Source organism: Durio zibethinus, chromosome 16 (genome assembly GCF_047325235.1).
Source record: "Durio zibethinus cultivar Kanyao isolate XHJ-2024 chromosome 16, ASM4732523v1, whole genome shotgun sequence".
NCBI lineage: Eukaryota > Viridiplantae > Streptophyta > Magnoliopsida > Malvales > Malvaceae > Durio > Durio zibethinus.
The window spans coordinates 19,902,544-19,923,639 of NC_143177.1; the positions used below are offsets into that span (position 1 = coordinate 19,902,544).

At 33.1% G+C, this 21,096-nt stretch overlaps 3 protein-coding genes and 1 non-coding gene across 7 annotated transcripts; 2 read left to right on the forward strand and 2 right to left on the reverse strand.

The window, feature by feature from the left end:
- Positions 1 to 761: 761 nt before the first annotated feature.
- LOC111294180 (uncharacterized) lies at positions 762 to 7,872 on the forward strand. 2 transcript variants are annotated; one of them, XM_022887388.2, is made up of 14 exons: positions 762 to 869; positions 1,272 to 1,633; positions 2,136 to 2,213; positions 2,837 to 2,994; positions 3,669 to 3,744; positions 4,253 to 4,320; positions 4,397 to 4,619; positions 4,816 to 4,950; positions 5,073 to 5,179; positions 5,278 to 5,331; positions 5,439 to 5,522; positions 6,218 to 6,381; positions 6,947 to 7,096; positions 7,457 to 7,872. In XM_022887388.2, the coding sequence occupies exons 2-13, from the start codon at positions 1,327 to 1,329 to the stop codon at positions 7,092 to 7,094; spliced, it is 1,602 nt and encodes a 533-aa protein (XP_022743123.2). In that variant the 5' UTR covers positions 762 to 869; positions 1,272 to 1,326; the 3' UTR covers positions 7,095 to 7,096; positions 7,457 to 7,872. The 2 variants fall into 2 exon arrangements, with proteins under 2 accessions (XP_022743123.2, XP_022743133.2); XM_022887398.2 differs by having other exon boundaries at positions 4,403 to 4,619.
- A 952-nt stretch (positions 7,873 to 8,824) lies between these two features.
- On the forward strand, positions 8,825 to 14,901 carry NUC-L1 (nucleolin like 1). 3 transcript variants are annotated; one of them, XM_022887370.2, is made up of 20 exons: positions 8,825 to 9,017; positions 9,153 to 9,198; positions 9,404 to 9,573; positions 9,852 to 9,977; positions 10,061 to 10,183; positions 10,270 to 10,371; positions 10,465 to 10,563; positions 10,714 to 10,830; positions 10,923 to 11,030; positions 11,200 to 11,271; positions 11,798 to 11,851; positions 11,948 to 12,073; positions 12,172 to 12,252; positions 12,358 to 12,449; positions 12,530 to 12,647; positions 13,234 to 13,322; positions 13,442 to 13,532; positions 13,644 to 13,735; positions 14,164 to 14,480; positions 14,652 to 14,901. In XM_022887370.2, exons 1-20 carry the CDS (start codon positions 8,985 to 8,987, stop codon positions 14,681 to 14,683), a joined length of 2,088 nt encoding a protein of 695 aa, XP_022743105.2. In that variant the 5' UTR covers positions 8,825 to 8,984; the 3' UTR covers positions 14,684 to 14,901. The 3 variants fall into 3 exon arrangements, with proteins under 3 accessions (XP_022743105.2, XP_022743113.2, XP_089601441.1); XM_022887378.2 differs by having other exon boundaries at positions 11,948 to 11,992; XM_089745315.1 differs by lacking the exon at positions 10,465 to 10,563.
- Positions 14,902 to 14,915: 14 nt separating this feature from the next.
- Positions 14,916 to 18,892, reverse strand: LOC111294284 (endoglucanase 5-like). Its single transcript, XM_022887552.2, has 11 exons — positions 18,607 to 18,892; positions 18,295 to 18,507; positions 17,594 to 17,794; positions 17,412 to 17,498; positions 17,156 to 17,320; positions 16,696 to 16,819; positions 16,417 to 16,580; positions 15,744 to 16,077; positions 15,577 to 15,618; positions 15,447 to 15,491; positions 14,916 to 15,356 (listed from the first exon to the last, which is right to left on the reverse strand). The coding sequence occupies exons 1-11, from the start codon at positions 18,814 to 18,816 to the stop codon at positions 15,061 to 15,063; spliced, it is 1,881 nt and encodes a 626-aa protein (XP_022743287.2). The 5' UTR covers positions 18,817 to 18,892; the 3' UTR covers positions 14,916 to 15,060.
- Positions 18,893 to 20,940: 2,048 nt separating this feature from the next.
- On the reverse strand, positions 20,941 to 21,013 carry TRNAA-AGC (transfer RNA alanine (anticodon AGC)). Its single transcript has one exon. It is a non-coding gene; the product is annotated as a tRNA-Ala (tRNA).
- Between the last annotated feature and the right edge of the window lie 83 nt (positions 21,014 to 21,096).

The following is a 21,096-nucleotide window of genomic DNA, read 5'->3' on the forward strand; positions in this document are numbered from 1 at the left end:
ATTTTTTTAAATGAGAACAAAAATCTACTACAAACTTTTTTGTTTTGTATTTTTATATCTTTATTTTTAATAATTTAATTAAGATTATTTATTAAATTGTAAAAAAAATGATAATAAAAAATTATTTAGAGTGACTTAAGTTTTTTTGTCAACTATTATCAATATATTTGTAATTATGAAAATAAAATTTAAATTATTCTCTAAAATTGTAATTATATTAAAATTTGAAATAATATTATATTAAAAAATTATTATAGATACATTTACCTTGTGCATAACACAAATATAAAATTCTAAATTTTTAAATGAGTAATATTTGACAATTAATTTTTTTTAAATTGAAAAAAATAAAAGTTTCTTAATTGTAAATTTTTGTAGTTACATAATATTTTTAAATATTTGATAAAAATTAAAACTTAATTTTTTAACGTTATAAAAAAGGGGTATATTAAATATAGCCACATATTTATTATGCTGATATAAATCTTTTAATATTTTACTCATAATTTTTTAAAAATTAATAATATTATATATAACCAAAATTATATTTTGCCTGTGCATAGCGCAGATTTAAAAATAATATAAATTAAAGATTTACAATTTATTTAATTGTAAATTAGAATTCAAAGATTTATTTAAGTGTATTAAAAATATAAAAACTTAGATGCTAAATTAAGTGTTAAAAGATAAGTGTTTTTTTTATTATTATTTTAGAAAAAAAAAAGGGTTGTATTTACACTTTTGTTCCCCGTCCAAACGGTAAGGTAACTTGGGTTTTCAAATCTAGGCTGCGTGATTTGGAGTTTGAGACTAGACTCTGGCGCTCCTCCATTTTTCCAATTCTTCTCATTTCATTCTAATTCCATCAGGTACGCTTTGATCCATGGTTCTTTTATCATGCCCAATATGTTTTTCCTGGCGATCTCAAATTTAAGGCGATCTAAGCTTCGTTGCTAATCGGATCTCTTTCTATATAAACCCTAATTTATTATATTCTGGACCGTTAAGCTCTAAGGGATTTTCACATTATATTAACTTAGCTATAATTTCTGTTTGGTTCCTGAGAAAATGGAAAGGAGGACAACTCCATTTGTCTTTGTTAAAATCTTTACGCCAAACAAGTAGTTTATTTTAACTAATCAGTTGCTTTTAGATCTCAAATCTTTATTTATCCAAAAAAAAAAAAATCCCAAATCTTCTTTCTCTTTGTTACAGAGTTCACGTGCTTGGTAAGGCAATATCTAATTTCACATCTGCTATGCATTTTGCAGGTTAATTCCATTGTTGGTGAATTTCATAAAAAATAAATGAAAATTGTTTAGAGCCATGTTGCCGTCTAGGTTTTCTTTCTTTGGAGGTGGGGGATCAAAAAAGGTTGGAAATTCTGTGGAAGGCGGTAGAAGTGAATTGAATCCAACATTAAAACTGCAAACAGATAGAGATGTGTATAGAGCTGGAGATTCTGTTTATGTTACAATTGAGATCTGCAATCCCCTTACTAGTGACAATTCTGGTAGCACTGTACCTTCCCTTTTGATTGAAAGGCTTGGCTTCGAGATTAAAGGGATCGAGAAGTTGGATACGCAATGGTTTGCCACCCAAAAACCATTGGCTGGAACAAAAAAAAAGAGAGGTTGGTACAGCACATGTGCAGAATTAAATGAATTAGTTGTTCTTTTAGATCATCAACTTCTTGTATTTCAATTCATTTTTGATGGATGGTGAAAGGAAGTGAGGAATGTAAGTAAATTTCTGATTTACTTAGAATGTATATTAAAGAGATTAAAGTCAAAGTTTTTATGTTTCATACTTTCCTCAAGGAGAATGAAGTCAGATCAGTGTACAGGAGTTTGTCTAAATTGCTAAATGCTAACATTTTTCATTTTCTTCTCACATTGTAGCATTCATGTAATCTGTTGATTCTGGGCGATTTAGTCGTCATCATCTCTTTGAATTTAAGTTAATTGCATTAGCCATTTGCATTTTCTTTTAATCCGGGATATGAGTAGAACTGAAACTGATACTGGAAAGAAAGAAAAAGATCCTATTCTTTGCATTGCCCAATTACTCTTTCTTTGTTTTTTAATCTTTTTGTATATTTTATATTTACATTTTTTGTTCTCAATCCTTTTCAGGTGAACATGTCTTTTTGGACTGTTCAACACCATCAATGGTTTCAAATCAGATTGTGCCTTCTGGCTCTGCAAAAACTTGTTAGTCTTTTTCCTGCCTTTGTCTTATTGTTTTGTGTATGTATGCTAGTGCACGTGTGTGATGCTTGTTCTTCATTCTTTCTGGAAATCTATTTATCCATTATAATATGCAATTAATGCATCTTTTGAAGCAGATAAAATGAGAATACTGATCTTGCTGTCTTAATGACTTCATGCCTTCGTGTTCTGGTCAAACTCCCATTTTGCAAAATGAAAATTGCATGATACTATGTTGTTTAAGAATTACCACCTGGAATAATACTTCATTCAGTTCATTGACTTTTTAGAGAGAAAAACAGTAACTATAAGGATGAATTTTATCATAAGAGAAACCAGAAGGAAGAAAGTACAAATGCTAAGTATATTATCAGCAAAAAAGGCTAAATATGCGGAAATGAGATTTCCTGGATGAAAGCTAAATTGCATTATTGGTAAATGTCACCATAGCTAATTGTGTTACAGTGGGCATCCAGTCATGCAATGTTTTGAATTGAATACTTATGGTTTTCAGCAAATTGTATTTGGTTCTATGGTTATTTTTTGCGGCTTTCCACCTTACTATCATTTCATTATTCTGATTCAACATGATTTGGTTCGTAACTAACTTTTGACTCCATCTGTAGATGTGGTATGGGCTGTGCTACCAAGTATTATACCACCATCTTACAAGGGTGCTACCATTCGTTATTTATATTATGTTAAGAGTACTCTATCTGTTCGATGGCTGATACTGGAAAATGGTCACTCCAGCGAGGAATCAGTAAAAGATCTTACCGAAGTGGTTGGTTTTGCTTTATTTTCATAATTTTTTATAAAGGATCCCAAAATTATCTTCGGTTCTTGTCTTTCAGAATTAGACTTGTTTGACTTGCTGATAATGCTCGTGAAAATAGGAATCATGTTAAACTTTTTGGTGACGAAGCTTCTTTTGACCTAAGGCTAAGGTGGTGTGTGCGTTAGAAACTTGCCCCACTGGAAAGGGGAAAAAAAATAGAAGAATCTGACAGTCATAAGTTTTTTTGTTGATTCATATGTGAGAGGAGCAATTAAGATTGATGGCTATTTTTACACTTGAATAAATGTTGATACTTGTCCAAGGTTTCTGTTTGTGGATTTAGGTCTGAGGTCTTTAAAATCCTTGGATCTGTAATGGTTTTGTCATTTGCTCAGTCTTGTGATGCTTGTTACATCATTTGTGCACTTATATTCAATATTGAATATAATTTACCTTTCTCCTGTTATATCTGGCTCATTATTGAATATATAAATTCATAGTTATGCACATATGGATATGTTGGCATATCCATGCATGTGTTTCTCTGCTTGCTTTTGTCCTCATTCACACCTGTGGATCTTGGAGAGAACTTGTAAATGTCCTAGTCCAGTTCTCCAAATTACAAATACTGTCAAAGAGTTATGATGTTGATGATATTTAAGAACTTTGAATTCCAATAGGAGGCCCGTGTTCCTTTGCAAGTATGGGTAACTCAGAAAAGAAACGGCTTGGTAATGGGAGATGGTCAAAGTGATGGTAAGTTATTATTTCAAGTTTCAACATCACAATCACAGTCACTTTTACTTCTCTCTCTCTTTCTCTGTCGTTTAAATTATTAAATATGGTGAAATCATTGACAAGCAGTAGCTTTCGCTTTTCATATGACGAGCATGTATTTCTAGTCAAGAATTTTCACTAAGTTTTAGGATATACATATAGGAAGACTTAGTTATGTAAGAATTTAAATCTTAAGCAAAGGTTGGTATGTTTTGATTATTGCTTGATTTTGTTTCTGGTGGTGTTTTCTCTTTCCCCTCTCATAGAGCTAACTTTAATGTCGTAAACATTTTATTCTTGCATGGTATGAGGAAGAAATTGAATAATTTGAACCTGATTTAACAATGACTTAATTTTGAAGCACAGTTGAAAAAGTTACATCGTTTTTACTCTTGGAATTTGAGTTTGTGAGGGGTGTCTGTAAAACAGGCGTCTTAATATACAAAAAAAATGGCATGATGGCTATGTTTCTCTCTTGATGATTTAGGTATTGTTCCTGCTACAACCATCCAGACGGATACATACTGGAAAGAGATGGGTGGAGATGCAGAATGGGTAAGGCTGTTAGTAGTGCTGCTAATGCTTTTGACTTACTGTTTGAGTTAATGATTGCTTAGTAAATTGATATTAGTTACAGGCTAGAGTGAGTGACATGTATGATGGTGTTGAGGAAGGGTATGAGAGCTCAAGGGATGAAATATCATCTGTTTCATCCTATAATCCTTCAAAGGAAAATCTGTATAAAACCTTTGGAAGTTCCCTATCCTTGCAATCAACAGACCGTTTGAGTTTATCTTCAAATGTTGGACTTCCTCGGTTATCAGTAGCAGAGGTCTTGCATGATTCTAATGCTGGTAATTAAGTTATTCTTGATTATGTACAGTCACTATTTGCAATGAGCTATCTTCCTCTCCTTTTGTCATCATACTTACATGATTATGCATTCTGTTTGATTGTTGTAATTACTATTAAGTTTTTCATATCTCCTGCTGAAGTAATGTCATTTGTTTGATTCGATTTTTTCTGATCCTGAGAATGCCTTTTGAATAGATATTTTGCCAGCAGAGAAGCCATCGGCCATTTTATCTCCAAGTCAGCAGTGGACTCCTACAAGATCCCTAGCTGCGGATGATATAACAGGAGTATCTTCTGCACCGAGCCCAAGAGCCACTGAGTCTGTGGCATGTAAAGTATCAGATTTTCTGCCCCCATTTTAATGTTTTGTTACTCATGTATCATGAATCTAGCCTTGAGCTGTTTAATATGTGAATCCTGGTAAATTTATTTGTTCTAAACATTTTCTGCAGCAGAAGGCTTTATTCGAGGAAGGTCTTATAATATCAGGATGGATGACCAAATTTTGCTAAGATTTTCCCCTAAGAATTCTGAGTCCACGTATTACTTCAGTGATATGGTAAAATCAGTTTTAGCTGGTAGCTTCTGTCACCTTGCCTGAATTTGCATCCATTGTTTCTCCTCTTATTGTTTTTATTTTACCTGTTTCAATAACAGATAGGCGGGACTCTTACTTTCTTTCATGAAGAAGGCACTAGAAGATGCCTTGAGGTAACTGCATATTATGACCAAGTTGAGAAACTACTAAATGAGTGAAGAAATTACTAACTTTTGAATGATGCATCTTGAAGTTGATTGGAAGAATTGCTGTCTTGTAGGTTTCAGTCACGCTGGAAACTTCTGAGACTATAAATCGACGTTTTGTTCATCCTTCCAGAAGGAATTCTCCAACAATTACAAAGGTTTGCCTATCCATTTTTTTTTTTTTTTTTGATTCTACAGTGAGTTACATTGGTGGATTTATGAACTAGAGTGTTATATAATTATGTAGATTAAACTCAATTAAATTCCTGGTCTGTTTTGGCATGCATGAAACCCATGATAATTATGTTTTCTAACTTTCACTCTATCCAGCTACATGCAAACATTCATTATTTGTATGCTTGGAAAGTGACACCATTGCAAATGCTTGTTGTTTGTTAAGAAGTTCTGGGTTGTTACAATCCTTATCCTTTTCACCTCTTGTTTCCCGTGTTTTTCTTTTTTCTTTTTTCAGATAGTGTTCATTATCCCGAGGGCTTTCATTTTCCAAAAGAAACCCCCTTTTTATGATTTTAATTAAACATTCCTTTATAAAAAAAGAACGAAAATGAATGTGGGAGTGAAATAATAATTGAATCTTGAGTTGGTTTATTCTTCAAATTATGGTTCTTATAGTTGTTAGTCATTCTGTCTCTGAGAATGAGCATTGTCTTTGCCATCTGATTGCTTGTGCCCGGGTACAAGCATTTCCTATAATAAATGTGTGTTTTTTTGGCTTTTAAGTTACAAACTGTTTCTTTTAGGATGCTTTTATGAAGCTTTAGGAAGCAAGATAAGAAACCTAATATTTTTCTACACAATGCCATAGTAATCCTGTTTATTCATTTTCTTGTAGGTTCAAAGCGATCATCATGAGGTTGTTGCTGATTTGGTACAGACAAGTTTTCTCTTTTCTATTCCCATGGATGGCCCCATGTCCTTTTCCACTCCTCATGTCTCGGTGCAATGGGCTCTAAGATTTGAATTTTTCACTACTCCAAAGAATGTAGATTGGACAAGGTATGACTAAGTGGTACTGCAACCAAATTGTTCTAGCTTTATCCAAAGAGTTTGTTATTAATGATTCACTTGGCATTGGAGATTGTCAACAGGTTGTATGCTTGTGGGTTATATGCATATACTATTATTACCTCTTTGCTGTGGCAGCAAATTTTTTCATATCTTTTAAGAATATTGGGACATGGTATTAGCAAAAGAGAAGCGAATAATCCAAGAATATCAACTTTTTGATAAAATTATTATAATCTTCCAGCAACTGGGTATATACAGTTTGAATTTTATGTCATTCCTCCAAAAGAAATTTTCCTATTTGTGAAGGTTTTTTAATATGATTTGTAAGTTGAATTCCATTTCTTCTGTGGTTATATAAAAATCTCATGTAAATTGTTACCTAAATTTGAAAATGTTATACAAGAGAGGTTACACTTTGACTCCAAAGTTGAAATGGCTTAAAATTGGTTTAATCTATTCATATTTTTATTGAACTTTAGTAGAAGATTTCTGCTTTAGCTGTTGCCAAATATAATTGTTAAGCTGTGCTACAACTTCTTGATTTTGAAATCAGATATGAGCACCCTCTTTTAATAGAAGGTAGAGACAAAAGTGAGTGGGTTCTTCCTATAACTGTGCATGCACCTCCAACTGGAACTCCAGCCGCCCACACTAGGAATGAGAAACCTTTCTCTTTAGAGTCCTTGTGGGTTCATGGTTGAAGGTAACATGTCTCAACTTTGTTAGTAACTGAATTTCTGTAGTAATATATATCTTTGTTGAATCTCTGAAATAACTGCCGAATAGCTCAGTCCTTTATTTTGTTAGTATTGTTTGGAGACCGATTTGATCTTCAGGAGTCTGAAACTCAGTTTCTTATTTCTTTGGTCTCATCATTTTTTATATAAGATTTTAATATTCAACTTTTGTGACCCGAAATTTCTTTATTTTGGAGTAGCTGGAATCAATAGTGTAAGCATTTGTACCTGTCTTTTATTGTTGGGAAGCAGATGGGAAAATATACCTAATAGTTTTAGAGTTTAATGATATGATAAATATTGTTTGTTCTGTTGTTGGGAATTAGTTTTGCGGAAAAGAGCTCCCAGGCGTCACAGTTGAATGGCATAGCTTTTTGACTGGCGAGACTTTGAGGTTCACAGTAAATGCATTGGCACCTGGCTATAAATGCAGGCAATGTGGAGCATGTAACGGTTTTTGCATCCAAGTTACCCCCACGATATCAATAGCCTTTTCTCTTCTTTGTCTATTAAGAAAGCCTGCACCCTAAAGCAGAAGGGATGAAATTATGGGAGACGAATCAAATGTGAAGGAAATCAAACAACAATGGTCTGTGTCAATACATGTCCCACAGCTCCATGTATTTGTTGACTTGCAAATGTTAACTAATAATAGAAGCAAATATTAACTAATGATGAGATGATTTTATAATTTCTTGTTTATTTTTTGAAAGTTTAATCTATCTTGAACTTCTTATCTTCATATTTATCTGATTGAAAAAAAAATATATATATATATATATATAAATTGTTTGTAATTCTGTAATTTTTAAATGTCAGTTTCATTGTTATCAATTAATCTTTTCTAATAATAGAAGCATTTGGGTTAAGCTTTGCTAGTGATTTTAAAACTTAAATTTAGCCCAAAGATATAATTATATTATTAAATAATATATTTTATTTTATTTAATCATAAAATATTTTTTATGAAAAGATATTAAATTATTTTTAAATATCTAATAATAAATATTAAATCGACAGGTTGGATCTGGATCGGTGTGGGTCTTACTATTCTGGCTGCTTAGGAGCCAGCCTGAAACGGGAATCATTACAGGCCAAGCTCCAGAATCTATAACTGGGATAATTAAAGCTTAACATCTTCTTCATAGAGCCTAAGATTCAACCCAAACCAAAATTCGAACACCTGTTTGGTCCCATTAAAATATAATCGAAAAACGACCAGGGACCGTCGAGGCTCCAACTGACGCTCCGGATGTTGCACGTGCAATTTCAACTGCTTCAGAAAAAAATGTTTAAATATAGGAAAAAGCTCTTAAAAAAATTAAATAATTATTTAAATTTTTATCATTTTATTATAATCAAAACATTTATTTTTATTTAATTGAGTAATCAAAATTTTATTTTATTTAATTAAATTCTTAAATATTTATTTTTATCTACTTAAATTTTTTATTAAATAAAAATTAATGTTAATAGTTAATTAAATTTCGTCTAATAAAAATTTAATTAATAAAAATAAATATTTAAAAATCTAATTGACAATAAAAATTTAAATGAATATTTCAGATTTTTTATATTTATTCAAAAAAAAAAAAAAAAAAAAACGAGTCATACGCCGCATTTGCGGACATGCAAAAACCCTACTGCCCCTTTGGCAGTGTTTAAAGCGTTCAGACTTCCATCGCTCGTATACTATATAATCCACATTTTCTCGACTGCTTCCTCTCAAAACCCTAAAACCCCCAAAATATCTGTAGCAGTAGTAGGGTTTTGCAACTTTTGCAGATCCCGCTGTTTGTTCTCTATCAAAATTTAAAAGATCCTAACTCCGGTTTCAACCTTTTTCCTCTAACTATGGGAAAATCAAGCAAGAAATCAACCCCCAAAGTACTCTTTTTCTTTCATTTTTTAAAAACTCTTAATAACTTTCTCCGGTTGATTTTGTCGGCTTTTCTTTCAAATCGTTTATTTTTTAATTCTTAGTTTTGGTTTAATTTTGCGTTTTTCTTTTATCTTTTATAGGTTGAAGCAGCTCCTGCTGTAGCTCCTCCTCAGTCTGGAAAGAAAGGTATTTTTTTCTATTTTCTATTTTCTCTTTGTTTTTGGTTTTGAATTTAAAATTTTTTTTGTTTTATCATCAAGATGTGTGATAAAGTTTCAAGATTTTTAGATTGATTTGCATTATAGGAGAACTGCTTGATTTTGACGGTTTTTATTGTTCTTTGTGTTTCTGAAACTATGGGATTTTTTTTTCATCTTTTATGATTATATAGGCAAGAGAGAAGCTGAAGAAACTCCTGAAAAACAAGTGGCTGCAAAAAAGCAGCAGAAAAACGATGGAGTAGCACAGGCTATTGTGAAGAAGAAGGTTGAAGCAAAGACTCCAAAAAAGAAGAAACACGAAACTAGTAGTTCTTCCGATGACTCTTCTGACTCCGAGGATGTATGCAAAAAGCAACTGCTCTTTTACTTATGATTCTACGTTTGTTGCTCTTGATATTTGATTTATGCTGATAGTTGACTTTTCATTCTGTGTTCTGTTTTGTGTGGGTTGCTTTTATTATGTATTGGCTTTGACCTATTTATATATTTTTAGACTTTTAGCTTTTACTTCTCTTAAGTATCTAGGTAACACATTCATACGATAATACTAAAATGAAGCATATGAAGGCATGTTTGTATCTGCTTTGCCTATTTTAATGTTAAATTTTTTTCGTTCAGGAACCTGCACCCCTGAAGAAACAGCCAACTATTGCCAAGAATGGCTCTGTACCTGCAAAGAAAGCAAAACAAGCTAGCAGTTCAGATTCTGAGTCTAGTAGTGAGGAAGATTCATCCTCCAATGAAGTGAGTATTCTTCTCATGCTTATAACATTTGCATTGTTGCACATGTTCTTTTTTATGATTGTTAATGTTCAATTTTTCCCCAGGAAGCTCCTGCTCAGAATAAAAAACGTGTAGTTGCTAAAAATGGCTCTGTTCCAGCTGCTAAGGCAGTGAAAGCTGATAGCAGTTCAGATTCTTCTTCTGATGATGATTCCGATGAGGATGATGTGAGTGTTGAGGCTAATGTTAGACAGAACATAAGAGTTCCTATACAAGCTGTTGACTTTATCTTTGTTGTTGAATTTTGATTTAGGAGCCTGCTGCAAAAACAAAGGTAGCAGCTGTTAAAAATGGATCTGCATCTGTTAAGAAAGGCAAGTCCTCTAGCAGCTCAGATTCTTCAGATGAAGATGAAGTAAGTGCTGGATTGTTGAATGGTGTTTGCTTTTTAATTGGATTGGGAACTTTTGTGATTGTAATTTATACATGTAATGTTTTGCATATACAGGAAAAATCAAAGCCTGCCTCTAAGAAAGGACCTACTGCCCTTCCTAAAAAGGGGTTGAGTGATAGTTCTGAAAGTGATAGCTCTTCGGATGAAGAGGATGTGAGTGTTGGGTGCAAACATGTGTCGGAAAGCATGTTAAAATTTGGTTTTATAATAGATCTAGACATCCTTATAAGAACTTCCTGTTTATTGGTATTGAATTATTTTTGACTTTTTATAATTCCGCTAATTGAATATATACTTGTATAGGAACCTCCTCAAAAGGCTACATTGCCAACTTCTGCTTTAAAGAATGTACCTTCAGTGACTGCAAAGAGTAAAACTGAATCAAGCGATAGCAGCTCTGAGGAGGATTCTGATGAAGAGGTGTGATGTCTCATTCATACAGTTTCTCCTTTTTATGTTCTTTTTTTTTTGGTTTTTGTACATATTTCATTGATTCTGTTTCACTGCACTAGGATGTAAAAAAAGCAACTGCTGTGAAGAAAGCTTCTGCTCCTACGCCCAAGAAAATTGAGGATTCCAGTAGTAGCTCCTCTGATGATAGTGATTCTGAGGAAGAAGAGGTTTGCTTTAACTTTTGAATTTGTTAGTATTACAGTTTCAGTTTGATAATGGTTCTTTATCTTTTGTAATTCTAATTATCAATGAATAAATAAGGAGGCTTTTCCTTTTAATGTTTGTGTTCATGTTAAACTTGTAATGATTTGGTACCTCATTAATATCACACTGTAGGCTCCTTCAAACAAAGTTCCTGTTGCTTCAAAGAGGCCACTACCCACAGCTGAGACAAAACCATCAAAACAGGTTGCTCCCGCTTACATTTTGTGCTTGTAATTGCTCTCCTGGTCATTGGCATTTTTCTCTAGGAGTATGACAATTACCGTGCATTGATGGGCTTGTATTCTCCTGTGCAATAATGTGACAGTGTATTTTGGCTTTTTGCTAAATATATTGATATGAGGAGGATCTTGCACCTTTGCTTTCCTTGAAATTTTTTTTGGGTTGATGAGGTTTATTTTGTCATATGTATTTCTAGCCAGTGATGGTTTTCTGAGACTGCTCAGCAACTCTAATTTATCTAAGGAGTTAATTGATTCAGGGATGTAAATCTTTGAACATTATTTATGAGTTTCAACATTGTTTGAAATGTAACGAAAGTATTCTCCTGTGCATTAATGGGACAGTGTATTTTGTTTTTGTTTTTTTTTTTTTTTGCTAAATATATTGATACGGGGAGGATAATGTACCTTTGCTTTCGTTGAATTTTTTGGGTTGATGAGGTGTATCTTGGCACATGTTTTTCTTGCTAATTTTCCCTCTCACTTCGTAGGAAAGTGATGATAGCTCTGATGAAAGTGAGGATGAGCAACCTGCTGCCAAAAAGGTCAAATTTTCTTGATCATTTGTGTTTCTCTAGATGTTTCTTTTATTGTTGTTCTAGTATCAAATTTACTAAATTGTCCAATTCTATAAGCTGCAGTCCAAGGTTGCTTCAGATGGTGGAAAAGATGCTAAAGTTAAAAAAGTAAGCAGTAGTGAAGAGGAATCTGAAGAATCATCTGATGATGATGAGGAAAGTGATGAAGAAGAAACTCCAAAGAAAAAAGTACAGATCTTTGGAATCTGTCTTCTGCTTTATAATTTTGGAAGGTTGAAAGGTGATTTTCTAATGTAGTGTTGTACTTTTATTAATATTGGACTCAGGACACAGATGTAGAAATGGTGGATTCAACAACACCACAGAAAATTGCCAAGCAACAGGATTTGAAGTCTGGGAAGAAAGCTGTAAGTGCCAATTTCCCTTTGAGTTTCTTTCTAATCTCATTCCAATTTCTTGTTTTGGCTCATTCTATCGAACAGGTTGGAATCTGATGAGAAATTTTTTTGCAGCCCCAAACTCCTGCAACTCCTCAAGTTCAATCTACAGGATCAAAGACACTGTTTGTTGGAAACTTATCTTATCAAATTGAAGAAGCTGATGTGTACGTTTGGGTTCTCTGGTCCCTCTAAATTGATTTATTTTATTTTATTTTATTTTCATATGATCAATTTTATATTACAGAAAGAATTTCTTTAAAGATGTTGGTGAGGTTGTGGATGTACGCTTTTCCACTGATGCTGAAGGGAACTTTAAGGGCTTTGGACATGTTGAATTTGCTACTGCAGAGGCTGCACAGAAGGTAGATTTCTGTCTTTCAATTTTGGATTGCACATGGACGTCTGATGTATAAACTAGATTTTTGCTTATGTTTTCTGCAAGTAATCAATTAATGCCTTTGTGTCAATTTTTTGGATAATAATAGATTTGGCAAGCATATGATTATTGTATGCTTGTGAATATGTATCCATTTGATTCGATTGATTTTTGCTTGAGTTAGATGATGAAAAATAATCATGTGCTTGTGCATGTGATATGGAATAACTGTAGGCATATGAGGTTGTAAGGTCTTCTTTAATGAATTAATAATGTCAATTATGAAAAATAAGCTGCTGAAATTTAGTATTGAAATCTGTAAGCACTGTATTCATACTGTAATTAGATATTGGTTTAGATTTTTGTAGAAATGGCATGATTTTCTCAAATTGTATGTTAAGTAAATGATGATTCATATTAAAATATTCTATGAATGGTTTCTTAAATTTTGTGACCAACCTTTTAAAAATTTTTAACACATTAATAGAATTCCAAATGTATTTGCTTTCATACTTCTTTGTTCTTGGGTAAGCAATTGTAAAGTTATTAGCTAACATCATCCTTTATTGCAGGCTCTAGAATTGAATGGTGAGTATTTGATGAATCGTGCTGTTAGACTTGATTTGGCCCGTGAAAGGGGTGCATTTACACCACACAGCAGGTAATTTTTTCCCTATCTCAATATAAGAATTGGTATATAACTTTTGCACCCCCCGATCTAGATATTGCTATTTGATTGGATTAATTTATTCAACTTATTTCCCTCACCATTCTTTGCAGCAATGGGAACAATTCGTTCCAGAAAGGTGGAAGAGGTCAGGTTCGGACAATATTTGTCAAAGGATTTGATCAATCTCTTGATCAGGATGAGGTTAGTGATTTGCTTTGAATATTAGATTTTGTTGCTCTGTCCTTCTTTCCTCCACTTGTTATTTGAAATTTATTTGTATTTATATATCTGCTGTGTCCAAAACATTCTCAGATTAAGAGTTCCTTGGAAGAGCACTTTGGTTCTTGTGGAGAGATTTCTCGGGTGGCAATACCAGTAGATCGGGAGACTGGTGCTGTGAAAGGGTTTGTATCTATAGTTGCTGTGATTTTTGTTGTTCTGAAAATTCCTGTTTTCTGATGTTTTTGCTTCTGTAGTTTTCTATTGTTTTTTCACATCAATTTACTTGCATTTCCCCTTTTATCCTTTTCTTTACTGATTGACATGTTTATATGAGATGGAGCCTCCTAAGATTGTAGATAAGCTTAAGCTTGGTGCTTTAGCTAGCTTAATGCCAGATAAATAGCTAAGTAGAACTTAGTCAATTACTGCAAGTTGGATGTGATCTATAATTTTGGTATATGCAGTTACCTTGTTGATGTCTCCTTGAATGTTTCAATATTGGACTATCCTTGTTTGAAAATAATTTTTTTCCTTGTAATTTTAATATCTCGGAAGTATTCTTGTGATGCTTAGTGGTACTCCATATCTGATTATATGCAATCAATTGCAGTTTTGCTTATTTGGATTTCAAGGATGGTGATAGTTTGAACAAAGCTCTAGAACTCAATGGATCAGAACTCAATAATTATTCCCTGTCTGTGGATGAGGCAAAACCAAGAGGTGAATTCCGTGATGGTCCTGGCAGTGGAAGAGGTGGTGGGAGGAGTGGTGGAAGGAGTGGAGGAAGGGATGGTAGTGGCCGTGGTGGATGGAGTGGGGGAAGGGATGGTGGTGGTCGTGGAGGTAGGCGTGGGGGTGGTCGATTTGGTGGTGCTGGCAGAGGACGTGGGACACCTAATAAGCCAAATCTCGCCGTTGCTGGCACAGGTATTTACTATTGCCGCTTGTTTGACTTGCATTAATTCTTTTTTCTGTTGAGATAGATTGATATTGCTGCTTGTTTTGCTTAAATTAAATTCATTTTTTGCTAGATACATCAGTTGGAGATAGATGGGCATCTTCTCATGGCCTTCTCATTATTTTTTTTTTCTAATGCAGGAAAGAAGACTACTTTTAATGATGAGGATTAATCAATTGTGGGATCGAATAGTCTCCTTTCGCCCCCTGCCATCTGGTCCCTGCTTATGTTTAAGCAGAAAATGTTGTTGGTAGATTATAATTTTGGCTATCCACTTTCGTTTTGTTATTATCTTAATTTTGTCGAAGATTTTGAAATGTTATAGTACTTTGATATCCTGTTTTATTGTTTGTTAATTTATCAGAATTTGCCATGTTTTTCAAAAATAAACTTGACGCTTTAGCTAAGAAATTTCCAAAATTATCATAAAATTGTAGTATCTGTTCTATAATCCTAGACACAGTAAATTCCAATTTCATTCAGAAGTTTAAGGGCCTACCCAAAGGTGTATACAAATATATATTATTTGGGCATGAAGTGTTGCTGGTGTCAATGGTATTGGTAGCTCAGAACTGAAACCTTGGCTTGGAGTCCTTCTTGAACGTAGACAAAACTACATTCCGAACCTGGCTTCAACACTCCAAGCCATTGCGGAAGCTCATAGGTGTTCTTGACTGGGGTTGGTGAGAGGCCCCATAATGACCCTGAGAGATCTTCCACCAACAGTTTAACATCTGTTATTGGCTGTCGAGATGTATTCTTGATTGTTACCTTGTGTCGGTAGTAAGTTGTTTTCCCAACATTCCATGCACCGGTTATTGAGTGAATAAACTGAACTGGGACACCTGAATATTTTGCAAAAACAAGATTATCAGAATTTAACTACAGAAAATATTTAAGAAGTTATATTGGGGGTTCCATTTTGCTCTATTTACCTGAAGCTGTTGTGCTAGGTGCCGGTGTTTGCTGGTGACGGTCGTCTGGAAGTATAAAAATATGAACTTGATGAGATGCTGTTGGGAAAAATGATTGTTTAGATTCGAAGAAAAAGAAAGACTTTCTTACCTTGTGTTGGTTGGTTTGTTGTTGATTCTTTCTGGTACGGACCTGTGAAATTTAGGTCATGAAATTTTGAATTTTACAAGCTTGGCAGCAATGAATTTATTATTTACTTCAATTTCTTAATTCTGATTAGTTTTGCGCAAGTGAGATGGGAAATGCATTGTTTTTACCTATGTTTCCAAATAGGCTTTCCAGCTTAGAGAAGAGGCCGACAAGGGGCGCAGAGCCAGAAAGTGTGGGCTCCGTTTGCTCATAATTGGAACGGTCATCATTGAAGTTATCATTCTGGTCAGGTCCTCCCACCAGAGCTCCGTATATGACATTAGGATTTGCTTCAGGGCGGCGGTACCAGTCCTCAAACCCTTGGACGCAGCTCACTGTCGAAGGAAGAACTGAGATTGAGGCTATTGATGCACCTCTGTGGTGGACGTGAATTGGATATTTTGGTCCATAACCAACCAAGTAGCTCATAGACTTGGGATTTTTGCCAAGAATGTAATCAGCCTGTGCAACATATCCATGCAATATAAGTCAATAAGTAAAATGTACGAAGCTTTTCATTCCAGGAAGCAACAAGAAGCAAATAAAACCATATTATAAGGAAATTGAGGATGCAAAATTCGTGCTATCTCAAAGTAAGTAATGAGAAACATTTCCAAGTTCAAGGCAAAAGATCAATGTACATGTTCGGTCGTGCAAATGACGTATTTTCGAAGTATTTAAGGCAAAACTGGAGCAGTTTCAATGGCGAAAGGCGTCAAACAGGTTGATAACTAGTTTTATTTTGTTATCAGTTATTTAATTTGAAGTCAATTCTTTGTGACGGCAAAGTATAGATAATACCCGTGACTTGGCAAAATTTAGAACTTCAAGAGGTTGAATTTGGCCATCAGGACAAGTGAGTTTGGCATTTGCTGCAGAGAGATAATCAGAGTAGACAGCAAGAAGAAATGCCGCAGCTGAGGCATATTGCATATTGTTCCATTCACGAACATACATTAAACCTCCTGGCAAAGAAACAAAAGCAGATAAAGATTAAGGTGTCACACTAAGAAGGTAAAGAACCCATCAAACAAAGAATTGCAGGCCAATCAAATAAGGATTTCATCAAACAATACTAACCCGGTGTCAGGTGGACATTATAGCCATCATTCTTTTGCAGACAAGCACAGGCAAAGTAATCTGCTTTGGCCTGATATTGCTTCAGTGTTGAAGTGTATGCACTACCTTTTTGCTCCATTAATACCTGTCATAGCTCAACTAATCTTTAACTGCCTATTTTTTTTTATACAAAAGAGGCCGTAGCCATAAGACTAGATGAGAGAAGAGGTTGCAGGTACTGGAATTTCAATTTAGACCTATTAAAAATGTCACCCCTTAAAAGTGACTGAAATAATTGAGTTACGGGCTCCTATTTTTTGTAGTACTTATTTCTATTCAATATTAGCATTATTTGTGAATGAGATGACAGAAAGTCATTCAACTTGCAATTGTGTGCATTAACCCCGGGAGATTTGGGGCTAAACAAGGTTTCAAAACCCACAAAGGGTGAACAAATCAATCAACATCGAATTTCTTTTACCTTAGAAAGAAGGATTTGCACACCAGCATACTTGTTGTCCCAAGAGAATTCTTTGACTGCCCATCCAGTTCCACCCATGTAGACAGCATTGTCTACAACATACTTCAGATACTGCTCCTCACCAGTTGCTAGGAATAGCCAAGTGGCAGCCCACAATAGTTCATCCTTCACCAAAGAAAAATTCATTGAGAAAAAAATGAATATCCGTACATGTAGAGGGATGAGATGAACAAGGTTTAGGCATTATATTACTTACCGAATAACCGGATGATGGGTAAAACTGCTTAGCACATTGGATGGAATCATCGTATAGACCTCTAAATCTATCTGCAAATGAGAAAAGCTGCAAAATATGAAGATTAAAACGTCAGTGAAAATGTGGACTTTTTCCCTTTATATTTCTATTAATAGAACATTGGGACTGATAGATGTTCTTGCCTTTTTGGCATGAACTACGAGGAGATCCGAGTAAGAAGAGTTGTAAGGCTTGAAAGCTATTGCAGCTGCAGCCAAAGCAGCAGCAGTTTCACCAGCAAGGTCAGAGCCTGGATGATCCTGGTCGAGCTTGAAAGCTGTTCTAGGAGTTGTCATGTCTTCTGCACGTTCCCAACAGTAATGATCAGAGTCCCCATCGCCAACCTGATCAATCATACATTATACCATTTCATAGCATATCCACACGTCAGTCCATATACATTAACTGTGAAAAAACATTGAAAAAGCAAATAACCCTTTGATAGAAAGGTTATTCAATTTAATTAGAAAATATATATTTTCGGATATTTGTCAATATAGGTCGGTGAGTTTGTTTTTATATCATTTACCTAAGAGCATGTATCTAATTTGATATGATGTTTCTACCAACAAAATTAAAATCTTAATGTCATTTACTTAAAAGATGTCATCCGCTGAGATTCAAATCTCTAATTAATCTTTTTCCATGTCTCAAGCTACAATCTTTGTAAAAAATAAGGGCCCTTAATGAAAGAAAATGTGAAAATATAGCTTCAAGATTAAGGATAAAGTTAATACAAAGATTATTGACTAAATTCAACGCTTGGCTAATCACTAATGAAAGTAATACGAAACAGGTTACCAAACTGGGGGTCTTACAATTTTCTCTTCCTAAAAGCTCCTACCTGTCCCCAAAGAACGTTCGGCTGTGTGTGAGCCTTGATGAAGTAGTCAGTGCCCCATCTGATCGCCGACAAAGTCTGACCCATTTGGTTTAAATTGGTGATCTCCCTCCTGTATTCAGTAGTTCCCCATGCAAGCATTGTGACACTAAATGCCATTGGCAGCCCAAACTTCACATGGTCCCCTGCATCATAGTATCCTCCTACCAAGTCCACCTGCATTCCAACACCAAAACAAGTTAAAACAAATTCCAGCTTCAATCATTTAGAAGTTAATTGAAGCAAGCTTCAATCATATTTAAATGATTTAATTACCCCTTGAAGAGAGCCGTCCTTGAGGCCTGAGTCACCCCGCCACTTGACACGCCGGTCCAAGGGTAGTTTACCAGACCTTTGTGCCTCGAAAAACATGTAGGTTTTGTCAAGAGCTTCACCATAGTTGAACTCAGCCGCTGCAATAGCTGCCTGAAATCCCAGTAGTACCCCAACCAGGACAAGGCAGACACCAAAGTTTAAGTTGTTCATGATTAGGCAGCCTGGATTGAGCTTAACTCAAAAAATTAAAACACACAACACAATTGTCCAACTCTGGCTATGCATCTTTGCCTCTTATGTCAACATTGCTTTTATAGGGAGATGGACTTAAGATTTGAAGAAATGAACATGTTCAAAAATTTGTCTGATATTTGATTACATGGTGATAATGGTAGCCTTCACGTTTTAATTTTAAGTTTCTAACAATCAAGTAGAGCTGCTCACGTTGTATATTATTGTATATGTTATATTTAAAAGTTGACAATAATATAGTGCAAGATTCAATGGAAACATGTATTTTTTTTTTTGTTAAAACTATTCAAAATGTCTTTTGTCAACCTTTATTTATTTATTGATTTGTTGTGATATTGTTGCTACATATTCATAATTATAGAGTAATAATACTTTTATTATAATTAAAATCTCTCTTTAAAAGACTACAAACATAGTTATAAAATGACATTTGAATAAGTTTTTAGGTAAAATAAAGAAATAACTTTGACACAAGGAATGATCAATTCACTCTCTAGTTTAATTTTAGTTGTTTTACATGCCGACCCAATAAAAAAGATGTTGACAAATACCCTTTCTTTGTAAAAAGAAACACACAAATAGTATACATCTTAGCAATAGTAAGAATAGCAAAGAGAGAACTTAAATGTCTGTATACTTAATTTTATAGAAAATGAGAAAGGAGAAGGTGTTCATGTGGGATTCGATCCTTCCTTTATTTTTCATTATTTTTTTAATTTTATTATTTGATTTTTTTAATTTTTTTATTAAAAAATTTTATAAAAAAAAGTTTAAAAAAGTAGTTAGGTAAGAATAATAAAATATTTCATATCTAGTTAGTTTTAATTTATAATGATCCAACCTATGTGTATTTTTTTTTTTTTGAAATCGAGATCAAGTTATGATTTTTCTTTTTGAAAATGAAATCAAGTTGAAAATAGATTTAAAGTGTTCAATCCCATCTTAGGTATCCGCATGACACTTCTTTTCTTTTTTTTTTTCAATTATTTTTTAAAGTTTTTGCTTTTTTTATGTTTAAAATTTTTTACTTTTATTTTTCTATTAAATAAATTTTGTAATAAAAAAAATTAATTGAGATAAAAGTAATAAAATAATTTGTATCTAATAAGTTTTAATTTGTCCTTATCCAATTGGTATGCTTTTTTTTTTAATTTGAAATAATTTAGATTGAGTTTTATGTTTTAAATCGAATTCAAATAAGAATAAGATTTTGGATATTATGTTTTGATTTTGGTATATATATAAAAATATATTTTTTATTATTTATTTAATTCTATATTTCTATATGTATTTTATTAAAAATATTATTTAATACCTTAATTTAATAAATTTACATGTAATTTCATTTTTTTTGTTATTTCTATGTTTTTTAAAATTTTATTGATAAATATTATAACGAAAAAGTAAATTAATATAAGGATAACAAAACAACTTATATATATTGGATTTTGATTGGTCACTATTTAATGCATTTTTTAAAAATAATAAATAGGTTAAAAATTATTTTTTTGAATAATTTAAGTCAAGTTAAAATTAGGTTTGGAGTATTTTGCTCGACTTCCCTCAAGAAATATAAACGAATATATTTAATTAATTATTTAATTTATATTTGTATATATATATATATGTATTATATTAATAAAAATATTATTTAGTATCTTAATTTAATAAAAAATTACATTTATATATAATTAAGTTGTAATATATATAATTAAATTATAATTTACATTAAAAAATAATTATAATTATATTTGTCTATATATTGTTATTCATTAAAATTTGATATAAACAATTTACCTCTCTCATTTTTAAAATATAATTTAAAAAAATAAAAAAAAATGCAATGAACCGAGTCTAATTTTAATTAATATTAATTTTGAAACTTGAATTTTTAAAATCCCACAAATAAAATTAGAGAATTGCATTAAATATGCTAAAGCCAATTATTTTAATGTCATAACCAGTTAATGTCGAATTTGCATGACCTTTGATGCTGGGAAACAAAAACAAATAAAAAAAGTGAATGTGCCTCTCTAGCCTAATAAAGTAATAATTGACGAAAACAAAGAAAAAACGGAAAAATGGAGATGCGGGGTATCGATCCCCGTACCTCTCGCATGCTAAGCGAGCGCTCTACCATCTGAGCTACATCCCCGTATGAAAGGCCGACGATTATCATCTTATAAAACGTTTCCAAAAAAAAAAAAGGGGAAGATTTCAGTCGTAAGAGTAGAATGT